General features: G+C 43.0%; 1 protein-coding gene across 1 annotated transcript; it reads left to right on the forward strand.

The window, feature by feature from the left end:
• Nucleotides 1-27,091, forward strand: LOC128836229 (cathepsin E-like). Its single transcript, XM_054026294.1, has 9 exons — nucleotides 1-119; nucleotides 288-465; nucleotides 4,393-4,510; nucleotides 6,634-6,752; nucleotides 15,558-15,757; nucleotides 16,867-16,989; nucleotides 18,013-18,157; nucleotides 26,119-26,217; nucleotides 26,306-27,091. The coding sequence occupies exons 1-9, from the start codon at nucleotides 1-3 to the stop codon at nucleotides 26,483-26,485; spliced, it is 1,281 nt and encodes a 426-aa protein (XP_053882269.1). The 3' UTR covers nucleotides 26,486-27,091.
• Nucleotides 27,092-27,991: the final 900 nt, after the last annotated feature.

The raw sequence follows: 27,991 nt of genomic DNA on the forward strand, positions 1-27,991 counted from the left end.
ATGAAGTATAAAAGACCGTACAAAGTGTATGAATGTCATATAGATTCCCACCCACCTGAAACCATGAGGATGCTATTAGTGTTTCTGGTTTATATTCCATTCATTTTAGCAATAGAAAGGTAAGAAAGTGTTTCAAGTATCACAAAATGGTCCTTATAGTGCATTTTGTTCTCAGCTGATTTCCTGGCATGATCTCTGTGTGTTACTGAAAAAGCCATTTTAAAAAAACATTGGCATTTGAGTGATATAGACTGGAAGTCCAATTCAAATGGTTTGTGTTTGTTTAGGATCCCTTTAGGTCGATTTAAATCCATCAAGAGGCAACTTCGAGAAAAGGGAGAACTGGAGGAATTTTGGAAAAATCATCAGCCTGACATTTTTGCTCGGAGATATCTGCATTGCTTCCCTTCAGATATTTTTCTATCAGCTGGATCTGCTTCAGAAAGGCTATATGATTACATGAATGTGAGTATGTTCTTGTGTAATGGAATTTAAAGGGTTATTTATTGTACTGAAGGCAGGTTTAGTTCAGCACACTACTTCTCTTATATAAAGTTTTGCAAGTTGAGATTAATTGTGTATCTGTTTAAACTAGATTCTTTGCATCCTTATAAATGAGCTTGCCAGTTTGTAAAAGACTGATCTAGTAACATGAGTAAAATTAGGATAGACATGGGACCTACCTAGAATTTCCCTCTAGTTTAGAAACTATGTCCCTGCAATGAGTCACACGTACCCCGATTGACTTCACTGGGGCTCACATCTATGTGGGAGGCCCAGCAACATCGATCAGAAATATGTTTGTTGACATGTTACAAAATAAACCAAAATCTCATCTTGTTTGAACATGTTAGGTCACAAATAAATTCTTGTAAAAATCTGTGTCAATAAAGACAGGTTTCAGAGTAGCAGCTGTGTTAGTCTGTATCTGCAAAAAGAACAGGAGTACTTGTGGGACGTTAGAGACTAACAAATTTATTTGAGCATAAGCTTTCGTGGGCTACAGCCCACTTCTTCAAGTGGGATGTAGCCCACGAAAGCTTATGCTCAAATAAATTTGTTAGCCTCTAAGGTGCCACAAGTACTCCTGTTCTTTTTGTGTCAATAAAGACACGTAGATAACACGAATGTAGTTTTTGCTATTATTATTTATTGAGCCAAAAATGCAAGAGGCACTTCAGAGATAAAAATGTCAGGCCTGCCTTAGCCCTGAAGAATTTCCCATCTAAACAGATCTCCGATTTGAAGGACTGGGGTTGGGTGGGATATTATATCACACAAGTGATTTGAGCTTGCGAACACCATGTTTCTTGGTTTAGAGTTTTGTTTGGTTTTCTAATGGGTTATTTTGTTAACATTTATCAAAGGAGAGGACTAGGTTATACAGGCTTCTTAGAGGAGATTGTGTTTGTATTCAAGATGGTGGAAGCATGGCAAATTGGGTCAATGAGAGGGGGTTCCAAAATAGGGGGCTACAAGGAAAAAGGCCCAGAGGTGAGCATGGAAGAAGAGCGTGACGGGTTAAAAACAACTCCTGTTAGAACTAGAGCTGGCCAGAGTTTTCCAAATTTAGAATTTCTGAAAACATTTTTGTTGACTGTTCAAATTTTGACAGAAAACGTCCTGAAAATTTTTGTTGAGAAGTTTTTTTTTTTTTTAAACTAGCAGTTGAGCTAGGCAATAAAACCAGTAACAAGAGTCGAAAAATGTTTGTGAAACCTTTTCCTGGTGTTTTGACCAGTGCTTTAGAACCAGTCAGCAACACTCGCACTCTAGCCAGAGGGAAGTGTAGGTAGTGACCGTAGTAGCCCTGAAGTGAGCCCTGCCCTGGGGAGAGATAGCAAGAGGTGTGTCCCTGAGCAGGGCCCTGTCCCCGCCTGAGGGAAGGTAGAAGTGGGGGTGGCCTTGAGGAAAGCCCTGCCTGGGCCTAAGGGGGATGGGCAGAACTGAGGCCACCCTGTGAATTGCTCAATCTTTTTCTCTCATCTTACAGTTTAAAAAATGGAAATGATCAATTATTTAGTTTTTCCCAAAGTGGCAAATGCATGAGTTGACCATTCCAAACTCCCCCCACAACTGGCAATTTGACTATGAACACAGCTGAGCAGATTCTATCTATAATCCAGCTCTCTCCCAGGTGACCAGGCCCAGAGGTGGTGTTAGCCCATTGGGAGTCTTAAGCAGGAATATTTTTGCCCCTCCCCTCCCCAACACATAATAAAAAGTGAATAGGGGGCCCCGTTGAGCTGCTAGGGCCCTAAGCAAATGCTTAGTCTGCTTATGTCTAGCACCGGCTCTGAACAGGCCACTTCCCTAAAATGAATTTCATATAGTGGGTGGGATTCCACGCATTTTTCCACCCACCAATAAAATTAAAAACTCCTAAACAATAGCAATTCTGGTTTTGCTTCCTGGGTCTTAACTGATGAGCATTTTGTGAAGATACAAATACTAGAAAACCAGCTGCTAGTAGAATGATTTATAGCCTTACTATTTCACTTGTAAGGCGGGACTACTTAATTTAAACAAAGCTTCTCTGCTTATGAATTATGATCCCTCTGTCTCTCCACCTTTACATAATGATATATCTGTATCTAGTAGCAAGGGACTACAAGGGGGCCTGGGATGGGCATACTTTTAGTTTTGTAGCATATAATAAAGAAATAATACTATGACCCAGTTAGGATAAAGTAGGATCCCACTTCCACCTGTTCTGATGAGGGGAAAGCTAGTGAATTGGAAATGGTGATCCTCAGGGTGAAGTTAAAAGAACAGAAGCCTAGGGGACAATCTAGATAAGATTCACCGCAACGCACCCTAACTTTAGTTTACTATAGAAAACATTCTTAAATCTTAATCTGCTCACTGAGGGTTGTAGTTGGAAGGGCTTGCTTAGCTCTGACTGAGTGCTTGTCATTGTATCTAGAGAAAATTATGGATCATGCCCCAAAGGGATTTTCAGTTTTAAATATATAGACAATAACATACTTCCCACAAATAACACACTAGTTAATTAATCTCAAAATGTTGCAGGTTTTTCCATTTAACCATATTATTTATTATTATTAATGCGCTAGGTGCTGTACAGAAACGAATACAAAGATAAGGTCCCTGCTCTCAAGAGCTTACAATCTAGTTTTACAGATGATGCAAAAAGGTGATAAACAATAATGGCGGAGGACGAGGGTTACAGTAATAAATAAAATCATGCCGTGACTTAGTAGATTTAGCTCATCTAGGTGTTCTATTACACATAACTCATGCTGCTGTTTTTACTGACTTGTCTAATTTAGAATGTAAGTTCTTGGGGCAGAGACCACGTTCCATTCAGTGCTGAGCACATTAATAGCAATTAATACATTCATAGTAAACATTCAAATATTTGCATCAATACAGAATATTTTGGCACTGGATAGGCTTTTCTATCTGCATCGGATGCCAGAAATGCCTATTCCTAAAAATAGGGCTCCTAATGCCGCAGTGCTATTCCATAGGCAGATATGGGCACTAAGCACTTGGAGCCTGGAAGTTGATAAGCTACTTCAGAGTTCACAGGTTCACAGATTATCTCCATCTGCCTTTTATACAGAAGAGCCTTCTGTATTTTCTATATTCGTCTGATAGGTTTTGTGTGGTGCATCAGGTGGAGTCTTAAGCAGAGACTGAATTTGATCAGCTTGTTTTAACTGACTAACTACTACTGACTAGAATACATTCAAATAAAAATATACAGCAGTGTGCCCCAGTGAGGTGATAGTTGCATTGCCAGTTGGGTTAATATTCAGAGCTTTCTAAAATCAGTAGGGCTACATCTTGCATTTCTTATTACGATAAAGCTCCCAGACCTTCCTGTTGCCTTCAATAGGAGTTTTGCAGGAATTTATTGCAGATTTTGCCTATCATTTGTAAGAGTTTGGTGCATGATTTTGCTTCCATTTAAGTCAATGGAAAAACTCCAGGATTGACTTCTTGCTCTTGAAGTGCTTAAAAGCTATGCCATATCCTGAAATCTGCCTTAAGTGGCCACTCATGGGATGGGAAAGAATTGGTTGCCTGGTAGAGGTAGCATTTAATTAAAATTCAAATCAAATTGGATTGGAAACACTGAGGATATTTTACATTGTACCTTTGTCTGCAGAGGCGTAGCGAGCACCCTCCGTACCCTCCGACCGGAGGGGACCCCGCAAGGAAGGGGGCCCCTAAAAGTGGCAAAATAAATACCGCATTCCAGTTTCTGCATTGTAAGGGGCCCCGTCTGGACATATGTTCGGAGGGGGCCACCGTTCGGAGGGGGCCACGTTCTTTGTTGCTACTGCCCTGTTTGTCTGTCTTTTCTTCAAGGATAGTCTGCATTGAATAGCGCTAAACTGACTACGTATATTTTTTCCCCAGGCCCAGTACTATGGGGTGATAAGTGTTGGCACCCCACCTCAGAAATTCACAGTGGTGTTCGACACAGGATCATCCAATTTTTGGGTCCCTTCAGCTTATTGCATCAGCGAAGCCTGCAGTAAGAGATGTTATGTTCCTTTGAGCATCTAATGGTTTAATCCACCTTTTAAAGTAGCTCTCCTACAATGAATGCACTTTGTTGGAAAACATATTTAACCGAAAACCAAATACATTTCTTGAGTGTTCAGCAGAGTCTCACATACCTTCACTTCACACCCCTATTTTACAACTATTCTACTGAGAGACTCACTCGCAGTTTTATTCAAGTTTTGCAACAGTGGAGGGAGTCGATACTCTCCCGTGATATTCAGATTAATTCCAGTTCTGCACGCTCTGGAATTTGTCATTGCTAGTTAGATACAACAGGGACAAGAGACACAAAGTGGGAGGTGAAAGGATTAGTCCATTTCCACTATACTGGTGAGGTGGGTAAGAAAAAGAGGTCACTAGAAAGAATGTCTGTGTTGCTTATCTCAGAGTTAGCTGCTGAGGTACACTAATATGTCCATTATACCGCACACAACTTATGTTGTGGTGGATAAGAAACAGCATTCAAACTTCATGCTGCCAGAGACATCTGAAGCAAGAGAAGACAGAGAGAAAATCTCAGAGTGAAGAACTGGAATCTAAAGGCTATAGATGTGCCCAGCAGGGAGAAATGAACAGGTTAATATTTCAGTGGAATCTGTATTTAGGGGCACAAGCATCTGGATAGTACTCATAACCTCAGATATGGAGCTCAGTCCGATCGGAGTATCCAGCTGCCTCCCTCCCCATCCCTCAATAGGTCAGGGTGCTCTCTGAGTTGGTGCAATCTTCTAGGAAAAGATTTTTGCTCATGCAACAACTCTTTCCCCTTCCTGACATCTTCAGATGGCAACCAACTCATGCATTCATCCAGCTACTAAAGGGGGTGGTGGAGGAGGTACTGTATACGTGGTCTTATTCACATCAATATTGAGACAAAGTGTTCTCAAGAACTTTGGCCATGATGTCCAAACTCTGAGTGTCTTTTCCTGGGGTGGGCATCTTCTCTCTGTTACACAGCAGTGGAAATGGAGAGGCTCCTCCACTGCAGCTGCTGCTGCTACACTGATCTTTTGATTCTGGGCTGAAGGAAAATTTGAAAGGATTTGTGGAAGGAGTAGGCAGACTTTGCTGTGCATCCCCTAAAGAAACAGGATGTGTAGAGCAGAAGAGGTGAGATTCTGCTCTCTAAATGGTTCCACTGTTACTGAGTATCCAGGGAGATTGAAGTGCTCTCCTACTGGTTTTTGAATGGTTTTTTTGAATGGACACTCAATAACAGACTTAAAAGTGGCCATTCTTCAACAAAAAAACTTCAAAAACAGACTTCAATGAGAAACTGCAGAACTGGAATTAATTTGCAAACTAGACACCATCAAATTAGGCCTGAATAAAGACTGGGAGTGGCTGGGTCACTACAAAAAGTAATTTTCCTTCTGTTGATACTCTCACCTTCTTGTCAACTGTTGGGAATGGTCCACATCCACCCTGATTGAACTGGCCTCATTAGACTGACCCCCCCACTTGGTAAGGCAACTCCCATCTTTCGATGTGCTGTATATTTATACCTGCCTACTGTATTTTTCACTCCATGCATCTGATGAAGTGGGTTATAGCCCACAAAAGCTTATGCCCAAATAAATTAGTTAGTCTCTAAGGTGCCACAAGGATTCTTAGTTGTTTTTGCCCTCTAAATGTGTCAGGAAGATGGCAGGGAAGGATAGGTTTGAAGGTCCTCATTGGCACTGTCATTGCATTACTATTTTAAATTCCATTCCTCCTATGCCTCACCATAGCCATGATATGCACCTTTTGCTGCTGCAACAGCTGTTAATTGACAATCAAATACTATGAAAAATTGGGGGCAAAAGAAACATGAGAAAGTTAAAAAAAATCTGTGGAAATAGCTGGATTTAAAAAAAAGTATTTTTGACACAGAAAGGAAATCAATCAATCGCTGAGATATTTTCAGAATAGGGAGAAAACTGCAGGGCTTATGGGATGCAGGGACTCTTGCCTGCTTCCCTTCATGTATTATTTTGCTTCTCCAAACAATGTGTTTTGTTTGACTGTCAGCTAGTCCTGTGTCTCAGAAATCTGGTACATTCCTGATAACCATATCTTTAGTGCTAAGGGTGAGGTTTATTTTCACAGAGATGCATGAAAAATTCAAATCATTTCTATCAAACTCCTATCAGCATGGAGGGCAGGCCTTTGCTCTACAGTATGGTACTGGGCAGCTTCTAGGCATTGCTGGCAAAGACACATTACGGGTGAGTGGAACCCTAACATCATCATTATCATCGCTCTCTGTATTGATTGTTTATGGCTTTCCAGGGTTAAGATGTTAGTATTGACCTACAAAGACCTGAGTAGTTTGGGGCCTGCCTTACATGAGGAGAGGGACAGTGACTCATGTCCTATTGCCACAGATGCTATCAGTGTAGATGCTTGAGCTGAAGCTCTTCGGGGACGGAGTGGGGAGAAGGAAGTAGAGAGCCCTCAGCATAGTGTTCTCTGTGAGACGCCTGGGCTTCAGAAGTTCCTTCCTTCGTAGTCCAAAACAAATCTGCTGACTTGTGAGCAAAGCCTAACTGTATGCCCAGGATTTTGAGGATAAGGTTGGTATTGCTTGGGTTTGATTTTATCTTTGGCTTTGGGGTGAGGTGCAAACTGCTAGTTCAAGGTGACTGACTGACACCAACCTCTGAAACCCAGGAAATACAAAGTTAAGGTACAGGCCACTCCTGCAATGCAACCTTAACTCTGCCCCCTGGAGCTAGCAATAGCCATTGGGAATGGTTCACAAATGGGATGCCATAATAAGTGGCCAGCAGAAAATTCTAAGAGGCTATACAATTATTTGTGTTGTGTTCCACAGATTTGAATTCCAGCATTTATCTGCATTCATGTCAGCTGTGTTCACTGTGTTAGGTGTAGTTGTACTGAATGGTGGAGGGCTTAGACTGGAGCAGCTGGTACAGTTGTTACTGTGGGCATGGTCACACTAGAGAGTTTACAGCCGCACTGCTGCAAACTGTCTAATGTAGCCGCTGTAAGCAGGGCCGTCCCTAGCTATTCTGGGGCCCTACGCAGCCCCCCATGGGGTGGGGGTGCGGCTGGCTTGGGGGACAGGAGGGAACCACCTCCCAGCACTCACCGGTGGTGTGGCTGGGGTCGGGTCCCTGCACTTCCCGCCGCCGGTGAGTGCAGGCCCGGCTCTGCTGCACTCCCCAGGGACGGGAAGAGGCGGGGCTGGGGTGGAGCAGGGATGGGAATAGGAGGGGCTGGGGCAGGGCGGGGTGGGGGGCCTGGGGAAGAGGTGGGGAGGGGCTGGAGCAGCACAGAGCTGCGCAGGGCACCAGAAAATTTGGTGCCCCAAGTTTCCTGGTGCCCTATGCAGCTGCGTACTTTGCGTATGGGTAAGGGTGGCCCTGGCTGTAAGCCGACAGGAGAAAGCTCTCCCCTCAGCTTATCTACTCTAGTCCCTGTGAGCAGTGGCAGCTATGTTGGCGGGAAAACTTCTGTCCACACCAGCGCTTATGTCGGTGTAATTTATGTCGCTCGGGGGGGAGGGGGTAATTGATTCACCCCCCCGAGCGACATGCTATGCCAACATAAGCTGTAGTGTAGACATAGTGTGTGGTATGACGAGAGGTGCATGAGTATATCCGAGGGTCACAAGTGCCTCATTTAAGTGCTGACTTCTGTAGATTGTGTCAGTGTCGATGCATGGGGTGATCTTGTTATCTGGGTTGTCAGCAGTGTGGCACCCTGGGGGCTGGTGATAGGGTGACCAGACATCCCGATAAAATCGGGACCGTCCTGATATTTAGGTGTTTGTCCCGGCATCGGTCGGGATGCTGCAGTCCGCCTTTTTTTTTTTTTTTCTCTGCCTGCAGCACTGGTCTGTTCTCGTTTCCCCCCCCCCCTCCTCTGACTGCTGGCAGCACTCAGCTGTTCTCGGTTGTTTTCCCCCCCTCCCCTCCTGAAAACCAGAGGCTCCCCCACTGTAAACTGATCCACACATTGCTACCAGTCTGGACCCAGCTAGACTTGCATGTCAGAATGCAGAGTGAAAGGAAAAGTTACAGCGGTTGTTACTTCTCTGCTCTGTCATTATGGTGATGAGCCTGGTGTAAATACCTAGATGTTGGAGGTATGCATAGCTAAGGGAGGGTGCATAATCTCCTCTGACTGCCTGCAGCACTAGGCTGTTCTCTGCTTTCCCCCCGCCCCCCAAACCTCCCCCCCCCTGCTGGCAGCACTGAGCCACAGTAGGGAATTGGGAGAGGGAGCTGTTTGTGTCGTTACAGGTTTGTGTGGAATTGGCTCAGTGTTTGAGTGTAGACCAGGTGTTAGTAGCTCCTGTTTGCTACATCAGACCTAACCTTAGTTTTGCCTTAGCTAAGACTTTGTCCTACAGTTCTCTTGTGCTCTGATCCCAGAATATTCTATAGCATCTGTAGAGCACTAGTATGTGGTGTTGGCATGTTGAGGCATTGCTCAAAAAGGGCAGAGTTACGATTGCATTGCCAGGGAGAGGAGTGTGTACTTTAACTCCGTAGTTCCTGGTTTTCAGCAGTTTGGGTGCAGCTGAACTCAGAGTTCTGAAAGGGCATGCGACTCGACCAGGGAACCTTAACTCTGTGTTAACAAAGCTTAGGGTGACCAGACAGCAAGTGTGAAAAATCGGGATGGGGGTCGGGGGGTAATAGGAGCCTATGTAAGAAAAAGATCCAAAAATCGGGACTGTCCCTATAAAATCGGGACATCTGTTCACCCTAACAAAGCTTTTGGGCACTTAATTTCCTTGGGTTTTTTAAAATAATTTTTCAGTATCCTCATGCATCGCAGCCCAGCTCTCCCCCTCCACTGCTGCTGGATCCCTGGCAATGATTACCCTGGCCACAGAATGCACAGGCTGCATGTGAGTCTGTTCACTGCCCTGTGTCATCTTCTCATCTCCTTGCCTGTCCAACTCAGCCCACCTCCCCACACAGAGGTGAGTGTTGGAATGGAACCCGCTGGTGGGAGAGCTGGGGAGAAGATGCAGGAACAGTGCAGGGACTGGCATGGAGTCAGTGAGGATATTTTTTGAAAGGGAGGCAGACATGGGAGGTGGAAATGGATGTACGGAGTTTTGGGGAACATATGTGAAGCCCCCCAGCATCCTCCAATGCATAGCTCTGACCCCTCCTTTCCACTCCACTCTTCCCTGCATTGCTCCAACCCCCTCCTCACCCTAGGTCACTGCTCTTAACCACCATGTTCCCCTACCACTGTTCCATCAGCGCCAACATCCCCTACATCACACCCATTGTTCTGACCACCCGAATACCCACAATGCTCGGCGCTCACCCCCTTGCACACCAGTTCCACCATCCTCCTTCACACTCCATGCTCCTGGAAAGCTTGGAAGGGCCATGGGGAAGTGGGGAGTGGTGGGTTGTGAGGAGGGCATGTATCAGCTGGAGGCAGGAAGCGGCAGGAGAGTGCAGATGCAAAGTCTCTACTCCAGATGTGGGCCTAGTATATGGGTAAGCCCCTTCGTTTTCAGTTTAAACCATTTTTTACCGAAAAATTCCCAGGTTTTACAAAAAGTATTCATTTTTTTCTGATTTTTACCCTACTTTATATCATTCAAATATATATAAAAATAACTTGTTTTATTAGGAAAATACAATACATTGCATGAGATATATGTATTATGATAATACATTAATCTGTGTGTATATGCAAAGCTGTCTGGTGAAGTAAGGCTATGTATCAGTCTAGATAGAAGATACAAACAATAAACGAACAGGCATACACACAAGCTCTGAAGTGCGTGCGTATCTGTACATAGTGATGAATCTCACACCCACCACGTACGCATTTAAAGCTGCTAGCAGATTATGGTTAAAGATTTGACACACTAAAATGGGAAGAAAAGGTAAATCTGCATCAGAATACATTTCAGAACAGAAGGAAGTAGTCGAAAGTTAAAAAAAAAAACCCAAAACAGGAGAAAAGGATGAAGTTAAGTGTATGCGCTGCAAATGGCGTGGCCCAATGATTAAATGTAAATATTTATAGGCTAATAGTTCTAAGTCTACAACAGTAAACTGTTTATTCAAATGAAAAGTTTTATTTGGGGTAAGGCTGTCGATTAATCGCAGTTAACCCACACGATTAACTAAAAAAAAAAATGAATTGCAATTAAAACAATCTTGATTAATCGCACTTTTAATCACACTGTTAAAAAATAGAAGACCCATTGAAATGTATTAAATATTTTTGGATGTTTTTCTACATTTTCAAATATATTAATTTCAATTACAACACAGAATACAAAGTGTACAGTGCTCACTTTACATTATTATTTTTATTACAATAATTTGCACTGTAAAAATGATAAAAGAAATAGTACTTTTCAGTTCACCTTATACAAATAATGTATTGCGGTCTCTTTATCATGAAAGTGCAAATTATAAATATAGATTTTTTTGTTACGTAACTGAACTCAAAATCAAACCATGTAAAACTTTAGTGCCTATAAGTCTACTCAGTTCTACTTCTTGTTCAGCCATTCGCTCAGACAAACAAGTTTGTTTACATTTACAGGAGATAATGCTGCCCACTTCTTATTTACAATGTCACCTGAAAGTGAGAACAGGCGTTCGCATGGCACTTTTGTAGCTGCTGTTACAAGGTATTTACGTGTCAGATATGCCAAACATTTTTATGCCCCTTCATGCTTCGGCCACCATTCCAGAGGACGTGCTTCCATTCTGATGATACTCGTTTAAAATTTTTGTTAATTAAATTAGTGACTCAACTCCTAGGGGGAGAATTGTATGTCTCCTGCTCTGTTTTACCCGCATTCTGCCATATATTTCATGTTATAGCAGTCTCGGATGATGACCCAGCACATGTTAGTTTTAAGAACACTTCCACTTCAGATCTGACAAAACACAAAGAAGGTACGAATGTGAGATTTCTGAAGATAGCTACAGCACTTGACCCAAGCTTTAAGAATCTGAAGGTGATGAGGTGTGCAGCATGCTTTCAGATGTCTTAAAGGAGCAACACTCCAGTGGTGAGCAGGAGCTAGTTCGCACCGGTTCGCAAGAACCGGTTGCTAAATTTAGAAGCCGGTGTAGAACTGGTTCCTAAAGGGGCAGGCGGGTGGGCAAACTCCGGCCCGCAGGACCGTCCTGTCTGGCCCACCTAAGCTCCCAGCTGGGGAGGCCGAGGCTCCCCCAGCCCCTCCCCCGCTCCCTCCCCCTCTCAGAGAGCCGCCTGAGCCCTGGGGGAAGCGGTGGGGCTCCCGTGGCTATTTAAAGGACCAGGGCAGCAGAGGCAGCTGGAGCCCCGGCCCTTTAAATAGCCCCTGGAGCCCCCCACAACCTCCAGGGCTCTGCGCCCATACTCACCTCCCGGTTCCCTACCAGAGTCTTTGGTGGCACTTCAGCGGTGAAGACCCCCACCGCCGAAGTGCCACCAAGAGGACCTGGTAGGGAACTGGTTCTTAAGATTTTGGGAGCTCATCACTGCAACACTCCAATGCGAATCTACAGAACCCGAACCACCAAAAAAGAAAATCAACCTTCTGCTGGTGGCCTCTGACTCAGATGATGAAAATGAAAATGCATCAGTCGGCACTGCTTTGGATCATTATCGAGCAGAACTCGTCATCAGCATGGACGCATGTCCTCTGGAATGGTCACTGAAGCATGAAGGGACATATGAATCCTTAGCGCATCTGGCACATAAATATCTCGCGACGCCGTCTACATCAGTGCCATGCGAACGTCTGTTCTCACTTTCAGGTGACATTGTGAACAAGAAGTGGGCAGCATTATCTCCTGCAAATGTAAACAAACTTGTTTGCCTGAGTGACTGGCTGAACAAGAAGTAGGACTGAGTGGACTTGTAGGCTCTAAAGTTTTACATTCAAAAATAAAACAATGCAGTTATTTTTTTATACATAATTCTACATTTGTAAGTTGAACTTTCATGATAGAGATTGCACTACAGTAGTTGTATTAGGTGAATTGAAAAATACTATTGTTTTTTACAGTGCAAATATTTGTAATAAAAAATAAATATAACGTGAGCACCGTACGCTTTGTATTCAGAGTTGTAATTTAAATCAATATATTTGAAAATATAGAAAACATCTCAAAATATTTAAATAAATGTTGTTCTATTATTATTTAACATCACGATTAATTACGATTAATTTTTTAAATTGCTTGACAGCCCTAATTTGTGGATTAAAGATATACTGTTTTCTTAAACTCAGAAGTGGCATTGTGTTTTGAGTTCTTGTTTTAATTCTGCAGCAAACCATATTGATGAATGGAATTCAAAGCATTAATCTACTGAATACTTCACCCCCTTGCTTTTCAGTCCACCAAAATAAACCCCAGTATTTACCCAGAAAAATTATTAATAGTTTTTTGCACTGATTTTCACCTGTTTTTGTTGTGGTAATAAACACTGATAAATTCCCCAGAAAAATTAAATGAAATAAAAATGGAAAATGAAGGGCCCCTACAATTACAACACCATGAAATTTCAGATTTAAATACTTTAAATTATTAAATTTATGATTTTTAAAATCCTATGACCATGAAATTGACCGAAATGGACTGTGAATTTGGTAGGGCCCTAGGTATAGGTGTGCAGAGGTTTGGGGGACAGAGTTGAAGCCCCTGCTACATCCCCCACTGCACAGCTCTGACTCTTTTGCATCACCCCTTCTCCCCCTAAAACAGCTGCATTGAGGGAAAGGGTGAGCCTGGAGTCTTCTTCCCCAGTGCTAGAGGCAGCATAGGAAAGCTGGGTGGCTCTGTTGTCTCCTCATACTAGGGTGAGAACACGTCCTGTTTTTAATGAGGCTTGGGGGACATCCCCTTGGTGTGTGGGATGTCCCCCAGCCCTTGGCCATTGCCCGGAGGGATGGGAAGCATCTCCACCTATTCCCCAACCACTTAGCCTGGGTAGGATGAAGAGAGTGGGGGAATCATAGAATATCAGGGTTGGAAGGGACCTCAAGAGGTCATCTAGTCCATCCCCCTGCTCAAAGCAGGACCAATTCCCAACTAAATCATCCCAGCCAGGGCTTTGTCAAGCCGGGCCTTAAAAACCTCCAAGGAAGGAGACTCCACCACCTCCCTAGGTAACGCATTCCAGTGCTTCACCACCCTCCCAGTGAAATAGTGTTTCCTAATATCCAACCTGGACCTCCCCCACTGCAACTTGAGACCATTGCTCCTTGTTCTGTCATCTGCCACCACTGAGAACAACCGAGCTCCATCCTCTTTGGAACCCCCCTTCAGGTAGTTGAAGGCTGCTATCAAATCCCCCCTCATTCTTCTCTTCTGGAGACTAAACAATCCTAGTTCCCTCAGCCTCTCCTCATAAGTCATGGGCTCCAGACCCCTAATCATTTTTATTGCCCTCCGTTGGACTCTTTCCAATTTTTCCACATCCTTCTTGTAGTGTGGGGCCCAAAACTGGACACAGTATTCCAGATGAGGCCTCACCAATGTTGAATAAAGGGGAATGATCACGTTCCTCAACCTGCTGGCAATGCCCCTACTTATACAGCCCAAAATGCCGTTAGCCTTCTTGGCAACAAGAGCATACTGTTGACTCATATCCAGCTTCTCGTCCACTGTGACCTTTAGGTCCTTTTCTGCAGAACTGCTACCTAGCCATTCGGTCCCTAGTCTGTAGCAGTGCATGGGATTCTTCCGTCCTAAGTGCAGGACTCTGCACTTGTCCTTGTTGAACCTCATCAGGTTTTTTTTTGTCCCAATCCTCTAATTTGTCTAGGTCCCTCTGTATCCAATCCCTACCCTCTAGTGTATCTACCACGCCTCCTAGTTTAGTGTCATCTGCAAACTTGCTGAGAGTGCAGTCCACACCATCCTCCAGATCATTAATAAAGATATTAAACAAAACCGGCCCCAGGACCGACCCTTGGGGGAGAAGCAGGAGGGGCTGTGGTGGTGGCTTCAAAGAGGAGGGGGGAATGTGGGGTTGACAGGCCGCCACGTCTCCTGTCACCCATTTTCATGTCCCCCAACCCTACTGCCCATCCCCACTTATCCTGCCTCAGTTTGGGGAGGATCAGACCCATAGTTTGAGCCCCAAGTGTGGGCAAGAAAGAAGAAAGAAGTAAATAGTTGTTTTTTTAGGGGGGGCTGTATCTTGGGAACCTGTGGCTCAAATTACCCCAAATTTGGACCTGTAACCCTATCCCACATTCCCGTAAGGCACGGGAAATTTCAAGACAATCTGAGATAGCAATTGGATTTTAGAGCACTTAGAATTGTTATCTTTTAAACAGTGATTCAACCTTAACTATAGCAAAGCTGCTGGTTCACACTATCAGGGCTGCTAAAAATAATAAATACTAAACTAAAAACTAAAAATAATAAAAACATAGTTTTGAAATTAGAAAAGGATATTGTCCTTTGTTATTGTCTAGTGTTAGACTTCTTCCTTCCTGAGAGCACAGTGACATACAGCACTGTGGCAATATGACATAAAGAGAAACGCACGACATGTGTAGTCCTGGAACAATTGCATCTTGTTTCAGCATGGCCTTTCCTGTCTCTTGTTTGAGAAGGCTATGGGTTGACTAGAATTAGGGCAGACATCTTCCACCTTGCCTTTCCCTTTTGACTGTGGTTTTCTGGCATGAGTTTATGAACAAATGACAGCAGAATTAGGCCTTTAGAAGGGAATTGCTTTCTAAAATATAACTGTCTTCAGTGCATGATGCCTGCTAATATTAATACAACTAACACAATTACTGGAAAGCTCTGTACATTTAGGGTGACCAGATAGCGACTGTGAAAAAATGGGATGGGGGTGGGGGGGATAATAGGCACCTATATAAGAAAAAGTCCCCAAAAATGGGACTGTTCCTATAAAAACAGGACATCTGGTCACCCTATGTACATCACATTTGATAAAACTAATACATCTAAAAACCTGATGTGTATATAAAATGTGGTTATTTCTGTAATCTGCTCTGACTTTACTTTTCATTTGTTCCCTTTTGTAATAACAAACAGATTAGCAACATTTCCATCCAGGGGCAGGACTTTGGAGAGTCTATCTTTGAGCCCGGCATGACTTTTGCTCTTGCACGCTTTGATGGCGTGCTAGGTTTAGGATACCCTTCTTTAGCAGTTGGCAGTGCTCTTCCAGTATTTGACAGCATAATCAACCAACATCTGGTAGAGGAGCCAGTGTTTTCCTTCCACTTGAACAGGTCAGTTTTTAACACTGAATAAAGGGACACTGTCAAAAGAAGCAAATTTTAACTGTAGATTAAGAAACCATCCATTTGTATGTGTTTCATCTCCAGAAAGGACATTTTCAAGGTAGGTCTAGACAGAAGCACCAGTGGGGAACATAGTAACTAAAATCATATTTACAGAAATGCTATTAAACTTGTATCTTTAAAATAAACACTTGTAGATGCACTGTATAATACACAATTAATGCCCAAATCACTGAGAACTCCAAAGAAGTCTCTTGATCTATTAATCTGATGAATGGTCTACATTTGAAATTTTTTTAAATGAAAAATGGACTTTTTAAAAAAATAAGATGCCAAAGGAAACTTTTCATTGTTTTGAAAATTTCCAATGATTGGATTATTATTTTTTTAATCCAGTTTTTTGTTTGAAATAGCAACAACAACAAAGTCAGTTTAGTATTTTAGGCTGTTTTTTCATTTTTACACCTCTCCCTTTCCTTTTTTGCATTTTGTCACTGAAAAGGCGTGTGAAAAGAAAAAGGAGGAAAAAGAAAAAAACGAATTTATTTTGTTGAATCAGAAAATTTAGAAAATGTTTACAAAGCATATTTACCAGCTTTTGACCAGTGCTAATAAGAACAGTTACATCTGACTTTCTTACAGTGTCTTGGGCACTCAGAGAGTTGTTTCGTCAGCTAGTAGGAGATGAACAGAACGGCGGTGCTGCAGTCGAGCGACAGTATTTCAGAAGAAAAGGGGCCATGTTCTAATCCCAGTCACACCTAGAGTAACTCTATTTCAATCACTAGATTTACCCTGGATTTATTCTGGGGTAAACGAGACCAGAAACTGGCCTAAGGCACTTGTTTCTAATCTCACTTCTAAACCCTCTACAACCGCTAATGTTTTTAGTAAGGGGTTTAGATTGGAGGCTCTGATTTGGCGCCATCTCTAGGTATAATTATAAAATTAGAAATTTTAGACTTCCATTGCAACATACACATTTGAAAAAGACGTGAAAGGGTTGAAATTGAAAGCTGATTTCTCCCCCCTACTCCCATGTCCCACTTAAATTTTATGTCATCCAGTTTACATATTTATTTGTTTTGCATTTTTAGAGGAGAAGACATTGAAAATGGTGGTGAATTGATACTCGGGGGTATAGACCATTCCCTTTACAAAGGTTCAATTCACTGGGTTCCAGTTACTGAGAAAAGCTACTGGCAAATTCATGTTAACAAGTATGTATGCATGTCTATAAATCTGATGAAACTGTGCCTCTTTGTGTAAGCCCTTTAAAATCCCAGGACATCTGTGCTACAGTAGCCACCCTGGATGTACTGCCTCCCAAAAACAGTGCTTCTGGGAAAGATCTGAAGATAATTAGTGTATCCCCTGCTGCAATAATATTTCTGGAAGCACTAACTTTGGTGGCTGGTACTTGGAGGAGTGTCCTTTATTAGCAGGTCACATTAAGGGCCTAGTGGACATCCGTGGGAATTGTGGGAATCCTTACTGTCCTGGGTAAAGGATATTCACGTGATCTGGAGGCACTGAGTTCAATTCCTGCTTGCCCAGCCTTCCTGTGTGATAGCGGTCTAGTCACTTAGGCCATGTCTACACGAGAGAGTTTACAGTGGCGCAGCTGTACTCTGCACCTCGGCTGCAGTAAGATCTCTTGTGTAGCTGCTCTGTGCCGACGGAATTAGTCCTCCCCCAACGAGCGGGAGAAGCTCTCCCACAAACATAGCGCTTTCCACACCGGCACTTATGTTGGTGTAACTTATGTCGCTCGGCGGGAGGGGGTGTTTTTTCACACCCCTGAGTGGCGCAAGTTATACTGATATAAGTGGTAGTGTAGACATGGCCTTAGCCTTGCCATGCCTCAGTTCCTACTATTTAAAATGATTGTAATAATAATAGTGCCCAACCTTGAATACATTCATCGATGTTTGTGAGATGCTCAGAGGATATATTGGTTGGGGGTCAGATCAGTGTTAGACCTTAACCTCCTACATGTTCAGAAGAACAGATGAGACACACACACGAATTATTTCCAAAGCTCTCTTGCCCTAGTTTTCTGTGAACACTATCCTTCATTTGGAATCAGGACAGCTCTAAAGTCAGTATAAATTTTGAACTAGATGCTTGTATTTTAACTGGCAGCATAGCCTTGCTTAAATTCCCTGCTAACTGTGTCATCACTCTTCGTGTATCCGCACTCTCTGTTTAAAGTGTATGTGTTTTGTTTTTTCCACATGCAGCATAAAAATCCAGGGACGGGTTGCGCTTTGCTTCCATGGTTGTGAAGCCATTGTTGATTCAGGCACTTCTCTTATTACCGGCCCCTCTTTACAAATAAGACAACTACAGGAGCATATCGGGGCCAGTCCAACACAAACTGGAGAGGTAAAAACCATAGAGCGGGACAAAAAAATTCAGAGGAAGTGAAGTAATGATTTGATACAAATGCTGATGTGAGGGGGGAAGGGAAAGAGATAAAATGATTAAAATTAGGCACAAAGTAGGGACTAGGAGAAAAGCTTGCTGCCTGCACAGAGCTGAAAGCAGGGGAACATATTAGATTTACATTGTTTTCATCCTTTCCTGCCACCTCTTTTTCCAAGATATCTCTTCCCTCATTAATGACACATGTGCATCTAGTAGAAGCATCTGTTTAAGGAAATGTTCTGTTAAAGTTGCTCCGATGATCATGACATCATATGACAGATCTACTACACCTATACCCCGATATAACGCGACCCGATATAACACGAATTCGGATATAATGTGGTAAAGCAGTGCTCCGGGGAGGGGCGGGGTTGCACACTCCAGCGGATCAAAGCAAGTTCGATATAACGCGGTTTCACCTATAACACGGTAAGATTTTTTGGCTCCCGAGGACAGCGTTATATCGGGGTCGAGGCGAACCTTGTAAAACAAGAGAAAATTACCTTTCCTACATCATATGGCGTGACTGTTAACTCCTTAAAGTCCAGAGCAGTTCCAGGCTGACTGTCAGTCAGAATCCGGAAATTAAGATAAAAAGATACCAGAATGACAGATATGTAATAATTCCATCAGAGGCCACGGGTGTGAGCTGAGCTTCTGAGAGCTAACATTCTTGTTACCAGAACCCCTAGAGGGGGACACAGTTCTATCATTCAAAATATTCTGGTTCAGTTGAATGTAACATATAGATCTGAGAGCCAGATCTGTCCCAATCCCTGTCTTCCATCCCCCTGCTCTCCATCTTCTGCACCATCCCATTCCCTGTTACCTCTCTCATTCCCCCCTCTCTTCCCTGCTCTACCCCTCCTCCCACTTCCTTCTTCCCCTCCATTTTCCCTTTTATCCTCCCTGCTGCTGCATCTTCACCTTCTACAGCATCCTGCTGCCATCTCCTCCATGCTCCGAGTCTCCTTTCCTCTCAATCTCTTTCTACCTGCTCCCTGCCACCCCCCAGATTTCCTATGCTGCTCAGTCTCTCATATCTCCCTGTGTCTGTTCCAGTCCCCACTCTGCCACTCCCTCCCAACTGCTGCCACTCTCATCCTTTGATGCTTTCTAGGGTTGCCAACTTTCCATTTCTGGAAACTGGAAACCCCTGCTCCGCCCCCTCCCCAGATGCCTGCCCCCTGCTCCATCCCTGCTCCACCCTCTCCCCCAACGTCCCGCCCTCTGCTCACTCCTCTCCTCCGCAGCCCTGCGCTCAGCCCAGGGAGCGCCGTACTCTCCCCACCTCACCAGTTACCTGCGGAGGAGGGAAACTCCCTCCTTCTGCTGCACCTGCCCCCCGGCACATTCGGCCCCTGTCCCCAGTAGCCAGGCCTGGGCAGGGGGTGTCCTGCTGCCTCCCACAGCCAGGCTCTCTCTGAGGCAGCCCAGCTGCTGCGCTGAGTGGCTGGGCTTTCACATCAACCCACAGCAGAACAGCTGGCAGGAGAAGTGGATGGTCCTGCCCCTTCTGCTCCCTGGCACGTTTCCAGCTCACACAGCCTCTGACCCTGGCAGCCAGGTCCAGGCGGGGAATGGAAGGGCCGGAACCACATACTTCTTCCGCCAGGCTCTCCGCTATGGGTTGGCGTAAGAGGCCAGCCAGTGCGGTAGCTGCCTGCCAGAGAGAGAGCCTGACTGTGAGAGATGGTGGCGGTGGCAGTGGGTAAAGGACAGAGCCCCTCTCCCCACCCTGGTGGGCCAATTTTTCTTGGGGGGGGGCACTTGCCCGCGAATGTCCCCCCTATGCATTGCCCCTACCCCTGCCCCTGCAGGCAGCAACCAGACTTTTGATGTCCGGTCAGTGTTTCCAACCAGGCACTTTCAGATGGTATTTTGGACTGGACTTTCCAGTCAAAAACTGGACACCTGGCAACCCTAATGCTTTCCCTCGTATGTTTACTCAGGGAGCAGCTTCACCATCTCCTTCACCTCTCCTTTGATGTCCAAACAGCTTTGCTTTTTCACTTCATGGCTTGCCAGTCTGCCTGCTCGCAACTATATTGATTCCTATATGCATTTAAATGGTAGTCCCACATAGTCTGGGAGCATGTGTAATTTCATGGGCAAATTAATGATAGAAAGGTAAGGGAGATGTCATTTGATTCATAAAAATCTACAGAATCATAATTTCAGTGGCTTCATCCTCTGCACTGATTAGGGGGACTCGCTGTCCCCCACCCGTACCTCCCCGGTTCACAGCTCCATGTCCTCTAGTTGATGAAGATTTATTATACATGAAGATGGTCCAGTCTTTGCTGCTCTTTATTTGATCTGTTAGAACAGCTAATTGGAATTTGCACCTCACAGCACTGAAAGACTTTGTGAAATACATTTTTTGCTTAAGTTTTAACCAACTATTCTGTGATGATTGCCTGGTACCTGAATGAAATAAGAGGTGTAGAAAAGTGACACTAACATATGGGAGGCATTTTGAAAAGGGAATTGGGTTGTTAAAAGATCACCAGTTCCCTTCTGTGGACTTGATTCAGACAAAGCCCTAGAACATGAAAACAGAGCAATGAAAGTCACGGGAGGGATTGCTGGGCATAACACAACATCCAAATGCTTTTTCCCAGTTTTTCCTGACAACCCCAGCACTCCGCTGAATTTTGAATGAAATATTAAGCAAGGCTGGGATGACTTCCCCAGAAGTAACCAAGTACCATCTGGACTCATTACATGCAGTTAAATGCCAAGAAGGGGCATATGAGGAGAGATTAATAAGACTGGGACTTTTCAGCTTGGAAAAGACACGACTAAAGGGGGATATGATTGAGGTCTATAAAATCATGACTTGTGTGGAGAAAGTAGATAAGGAAGTGTTATTTACTCCTTCCCATAACACATGAACTAGGGGTCACCAAATTAAATTAATAGGCAGCAGATTTAAAACAAACAAAAGGAAGTATTTTTACACACGACGCACAGTCAACCTGTGGAACTCTTTGCCAGAGGATGTTGTGAAGGCCAAGTCTATAACAGGGTTCAAAAAAGAATTAGATAAATTAATGGAGGATAGGTCCATCAATGGCTATTAGCCAGGATGGGCAGGGATGGTGTCCCTAGCCTCTGTTTGTCAGAAGCTGGGAATGAGCGACAGGTCATGGATCACTTGATGATTACCTGTTCATTCCCTCTGGGGCACCTGGCACTGGCCACTGTCAGAGATGGACCTTTCGTCTGACCCAGTATGGCCGTTCTTATGTACAGCCAAATCTTGGCAGGTTTTAACAGTTTCTGATTTGTTGAGAGGTTGTACCTCAGCCATACCATCTGTGATTACTATGCTGAAAAGCATCTTCTGGCATAAGATACTGGTTGTATTGTTAGTAGGTACTGGCTTAGGAAGACCATGCAGGATGTGAATTAGTTTGCTTTTTGCCTGGCACATATGCATTATTCCGTCACATTCGAGCATCGATCATGGCCCCATGGAGAACTTGTACTTTCCCAAAGTCTCATGCAGATCAACATCATGCTGAGATCTGGACATGACCAGGAGACAAGCAAGCAATAACCTGTCTGTGGTTAGCTCTGTCATAGTCCCTGCCACCTTCACTCTGACTTTCTTCTTTACATTCAAGCACAGCTTTAGTCTGTTCTTCTTGATTGTAGCCCATAGATTGATGGAGCCTTGAATAATTCTTTGGGTTTTGAAGGCTTCATACAAGTTATGACCCAAAGTATCCATTCAACTGACACTGTTAGCTATCTCATCACTGAAGACTGCTTTCATCATGATATTAATGAGCTCCAGTCCATCATACATGAATGGGTTTGCTTGTGCAAGTAAGCTCACCCTGAAGCCATTCCATACGCCTAATCATTTTTGTTGCCCCTTTCTGAACCTTTTCCAAGTCCAATAGTATTCAAGATATGGGCATACCATGGATTTATATAGAGGCAATATGATATTTTCTGTCTTATTATCTATCCCTTTCCTAATGATTCCCAACATTGTTAGCTTTTTAGACTGCCGCTTCACATTGAGGGGATGTTTTCAGAGAACTATCCACAATGACTCCAAGATCTCTTTCTTGAGTGGTAACCACTAATTTAGGCCCCATTATTTTATATGTATAGTTGGGATTATGTTTTCCAATGTGCAATTACTTTGCATTTATCATCATTGAATTTCATCTGCCATTTTGTTGCCCACTCACCCAGTTTTGAGAGATCCTTTTGTAGCTCCTTGCAGTCTGCCTGGGACTTGACTATCTTGAGTAGTTTTGTATGATCTGCAAATTTTTCCACCTCACTGTTTACCCCCTTTTCCAGATCATTTATGAATATGTTGAATAGGACTGGGCCCAGTACAGACCTCTGGGGCACACCACTATTTAACTCTCTCCATTCTGAAAACTGTACACTTCATTATGAGGCTACAGTAAAAATACTGGCTCTATGACAAAGTCCATCTCATGTTTGACACGTATGCAGAGGAGTCAATTAAAAGGATTACCAAAAATACCTGGTATTGCCTCTGTCCAATACAAAGTCACTGATCCACGAACATCTCCAATGTCATAATGAAGCAGCTACTGTCTCGTATCTCATGAAGGATGAGATAACCTCATACCTAGCAGGAAAAATACTCCAGCGTGCAAAGAATTGTTCAAAGAATTTCACAGTCACATGGCATAATGAAGCAGCTGCCTCACACTGTTCAGTGGAGTTTCTTCATAGTGCCCATGAGGAGTCGGACACTAAAATTACCTTGCATGCCATCAGTGCCCCAGAGAGAGGTGCTATTAAACTCTAGGTTTTTGCACAAGACACAGATGTTCTAGTGCTCTCCATGAGATGCTACCCAAGGCTTCCACAAGATCCTGATTTTGCACCTGCTGCTAGGAAGCAGAATTGTGGTATTTCCTCAGAGCTGTGTTCTTATCAGGCAGAGCATTAAAAGCTGCAGTACTGCTAGGTTTCCATGCCCTTTCAGGATATGACACTACTGGAAGATGGGCTGGAAAGACCAAATTATCGTACTGGAAGGCATATGATTCAGCCTCCGAAGACTTTCTCCTCACTCTGAAGGTGTTCGGAATGACTGATGCAGTCAACTAGGGTGACCAATGTCCCGATTTTATAGGGACAGTCCGGATTCTTGGGTCTTTTTCTTATATAGGCTCCTATTACCCCCTACCCCCATCCCGATTTTTCACACTTGCTGTCTGGTCACCCTAGCAGTCACTGATGAGGTCATAAATGCGCTGGAGCCATTCATATGCCAAGTTTATCATTTGAAGACCAACATTATGACACTTGCAGAGCTACATAGATGGATGTTTTCCAAGAAGCAAATGAAGAAAAATTGCTACTGACAAGGGGTGCATTTATATCTGCTATCAAGAGGGTAAATTATCAAGCAATGGAATGGCTTTACGATGATTGAGCATGTCCAAAACTACCTTCCCTTATAGGGCATGGATGGGTCTTGGAGGAGGGACTGATCACACTAATTGTGTGTAAAATACCATGTGCTCCCAAATCAGTCCTTCAGCTAATCAAATACTTGTGTGCAAAGAACAGATGCTCATTATCCTGCAAATGTTTGGCCAGCAGCCTGCCTTTCACGGAGAGGTGCATGTGTGGCATGGATGAGGATCAGTGTGACAATGTATCTAGCAGTGGAGTAGATGGAGATGACACTGATGATGACTTTGATGAACAAATGTTTTCAGTCCTACTTGTCAAGGCAACTTCCCTAGGAAGGATTACCAAAGGTCAATTTATGTTAAAGTATAATTTAAAAAACTTTGATTTTTAAACACACATACACACACACACTTGTTCTAGGTTTGTCATGTTTGGTACCATTATGTTTGTGGAGGGAAAGGGCTTTCGAAATATACCCAACTCGAACCTTTTCCAATGATCTTGTATTATCAAAATTTCCACCAACTGGAGGACCTGGGGCTGGGATGCAGGGAGTCCCCTCTACCCCGGTGCAGAAGGTGACATCATTGAAATTATGATGCTGTAGATTTTATGAATCAAATAACATTCCTTTATCTTTTAATCACTAACTTGCCCACAGAATGAGATTTTACTACATTGTGTTCCCAAACTAATATTTATATTGCTGAGCTGTCATGCACGGAGTGGTGTATGAAAACACTGCCACCTTGAGGTGTATTATAAATAGAATACAATGCCAACAAATTGATTATAACACATTACAACAGTGCTATAAAGTCTAGTCCATTTCAGTGCTTCAACTTCTCTTTCTGCTGTGTTCACATTTCCCATGTACTTCATGGGTAAAACAAAATTATGAGCTCACATGGCCTGAAATTGTTCTAGACACATTTGTGGTGTAAATGGAGCTACACTATGGCTTGAGCTGGGAGAAAATTTTTCAGCTAACATTTTTTTCTGGAAAAAAAAAAATTGAGGTTCAGCCACATCAGAAAGTTTTGCAAATTTGTGTTGCTTTCGCTGAATTGTTCATGTTGCAGGGAAAAGTTTCCAAAAATGTCAAACTGGAGCATTTTGATTTTTTCAATTGAAAAGACTTTTTTTTAGGAAATTGCCTTCAATTTTATTTTAAAAAATCTAAAACATTAAAAACACTCAAAATTGAAATGAAACATTTTGGTTCAAATGAAATATTTTGTTCGACCCACAACACTTTTTTTTTAGACTTTTCAATTCACCAAAAATGAAAAAAAAAATGTTTTGCTTTGTTTTGCAATTGGCAGTGAACTGAAAAATCTGTTACTTGCCCAGATCTAATTTATGACCCTCATAGCCCATTATGCAATATCTTGGCTCTGTTATATTATTTATATTATATATATATGATATATCCCACAATATACTCTGCAGCTCTACTTGGCTCTTGTTTTCCAGAATGTACTCGACAGACATTCAAAATACTTGGGGAATATATTTTCATAAACTAGATTTTTAAACATATTCCTCCTGTTGTAAAACAATAAGCTAAAACACTATAGCTTACAACAAAGTTCCCAGAGGGTATTAGACCATCTTCCAGAATGGTCCAAAGTTCTTTTAATTTTTTTAATGAATGGAGCAACTGGAGAAGCAATAAATAAATAAAATAAAAAAAAAACCAACAAAACCAACAACAACAACAAAACAAACCCCACACAACAAACCCCCCTCTCATATATTCACTATGAATTAGTGTAATATTTACAGCAATGAATGGGCATTCCACATTGTGATCTATCAGCTGTTCTTCAAATTCCATTTTAGTATAGTATAGGACACAATATGCCTCATAGACCTTCTGGATGGGTTCCCTTCATCTGAAAATATGATGCTCCTGTAGAGTATGGGGAAAGGTTGTCACTGTAAGCCACTCCCTGTGGAGGCTCTGAGGAGAGACGACATACTGGAGGCAGCTCCCAGGACCATGCCTGTGGCAGGCTTCTGGGAGCACTGGAATTGTGTACTTAGCAGTGCCCATTACAAGAGGCAATGAGAATTCATGCTGGAGCCTTGGTTTGCTTGCATATGTGGAGGGAGGAGGAGGAGCCAGGTCCTCAGAGACCCTTCCATTTTGGGCATCACTAGCCTTGCTGTCAGTCCTAGATTCCATTGGTCCTTGGGTGTGGGAGTCTGAGAAGTCTGTGTTCGACCCTGTGTATTAGCTCAAAGAGCAGGAGGCCTCCTTATACGTTCCTACCACTTGCACTCCTGTGCAGGGCCATAATATAATCTTGTATGTTGACTATTAGGTCTGAAAAAAATAAATAATACCAAACCGGACTGCAGAGGTGGATATTCTGGTTGCTAGGTTGATTCATAGGTTGATAGACTGATTATAATTTTGAATAAAAAGGCAATGTAAAAACACCCAAACAAACAAGCCTCAAGTCAACCAATATATTGTGTTATAGTTTGTTGTAGATTGCAGGAGACTGTCAAGCTTGCCACATGTAAGTTTCACTATTGGACACAGAGACTACACGTTAACAGCAAAAGACTATATAATAAAGGTATGTATATACATTCTAAGAAATGGTATCTACCAAATTATAAAATGATAATATGTAATTCTACATAGAAATGTGCTTTTAATTTCAGGAAACCATAGAAGAAAAAACCGTGTGCATCAGTGGCTTTCAGTCTCTGGATATTGCCACTCATTCTGGCCAGCTATGGATTTTAGGAGATGTATTCATGTCAGCGTTTTACTGTATTTTTGACCGTGGAAATGATAGAGTGGGATTTGCAAAAACCTCTCGTAGAAGGGAGCATTCCTGAGGCCCTAATGGCGTCAGTTCTGCCTTAAACACGTTATTACAGGGATATGAGATGAGCCTGAACTAAAACCCTGGATCTGGCAATTGCTCCCAAAAAATTTCACGTGGGTTTAGGGTGGGTTTGAAATTGAATTCTGAATGCTAAGTTTGTAGCTAGGTTCCATTTCTATACATTTGCAACAGACACATTTATTTCTAAATCAGTGATTGAGAGACCAAAAGCCCTAGGAAGGACTGTGTCAAAAAACCTTAAACGCCTGTACAACAACTTGCCTGTAGGACTTGCATTGGGGTGGGAGGGAAAGTGTGCTTGGGAGAAGTCTGCTAAATAATGCAAAGATGATTGTGTATCAGTTGTAGTTATGGGAATCTAATCTGGCTAGTGTTGGATATTTCTCTTCCCTTGCTTGTCAGTTTCAGCCTTCTATTTCCTGACTAAATATTTTCTTTTTATCATTTAATTGTTGCTTTTATTTTTCTCATTATTTGTTGGGGTTTGTTCCACCCTTGCTCCCTCTGTTACTTGTGGCACCTTAGAGACTAACAAATTTATTTGAGCATAAGCTTTCGTGGGCTACAGCCCACTTCTTCGGATGCATAGAATGGAACATATATTGAGGAGATATATATACACATACAGAGAGCATGAAAAGGTGGGAGTTGTCTTACCAACTCTGAGAGGCCAATTAAGTAAGAGAAAAAAAAATTGGCCTCTGAGTTGGTAAGATAACTCCCACCTTTTCATGCTCTCTGTATGTGTATATATATCTCCTCAATATATGTTCCATTCTATGCATCCGAAGAAGTGGGCTGTAGTCCACGAAAGCTTATGCTCTAATAAATTTGTTAGTCTCTAAGGTGCCACAAGTACTCCTGTTCTATTTGTGGATACAGACTAACACGGCTGCTACTCTGAAATCTGTCCTTTATAGATGCTCTTTACGTGCAGCAAGCCTCAATCCTGACTCTTTTTACTACCATCACTTAAATGTGATTTCCAGCTACTTACTTATTCTCTATGACTTGTCTTTTTCCTCAGGCACATGCTCTTTTTCTACACTTTCTTGCTGGAACTAGGGGTGCAGCACCCCCGGCTTGAAGTAGTTTCCATCATATACAGGGTTTATAGTTTGGTTCAATGGCTCTCAGCACCCCCACTATACAAATTGTTCCAGCACCACTGTCAGTCAGATGCTGTCTTTAGTGCCTGACATCTCCACACTTTGATGGATTGAAACAGCTGGGGTTGGCATCCACTTGCATGGCAAGAAATCGGACAGTGAAGCTTGTATTGCACAATCGCTGCAAAGAGAGAGACTGTTATGTGGGAATGACACCGTAGCATCACCTTGTTCCATGAAGGATACAAAAATAGGACCCCAATGTAGGCCTGTGCTGTTCCTCATTTTGAGACATCATTAGCAGCAGTTTTGACTGAGATGCAAAATAGTTCCGAGCCACAGGGAGCCAAGCTGTCCTCTGTTGTGTAATTGATTGAACAATAATG

Source organism: Malaclemys terrapin, chromosome 1, assembly GCF_027887155.1.
Source record: "Malaclemys terrapin pileata isolate rMalTer1 chromosome 1, rMalTer1.hap1, whole genome shotgun sequence".
NCBI classification, from domain to species: domain Eukaryota; kingdom Metazoa; phylum Chordata; order Testudines; family Emydidae; genus Malaclemys; species Malaclemys terrapin.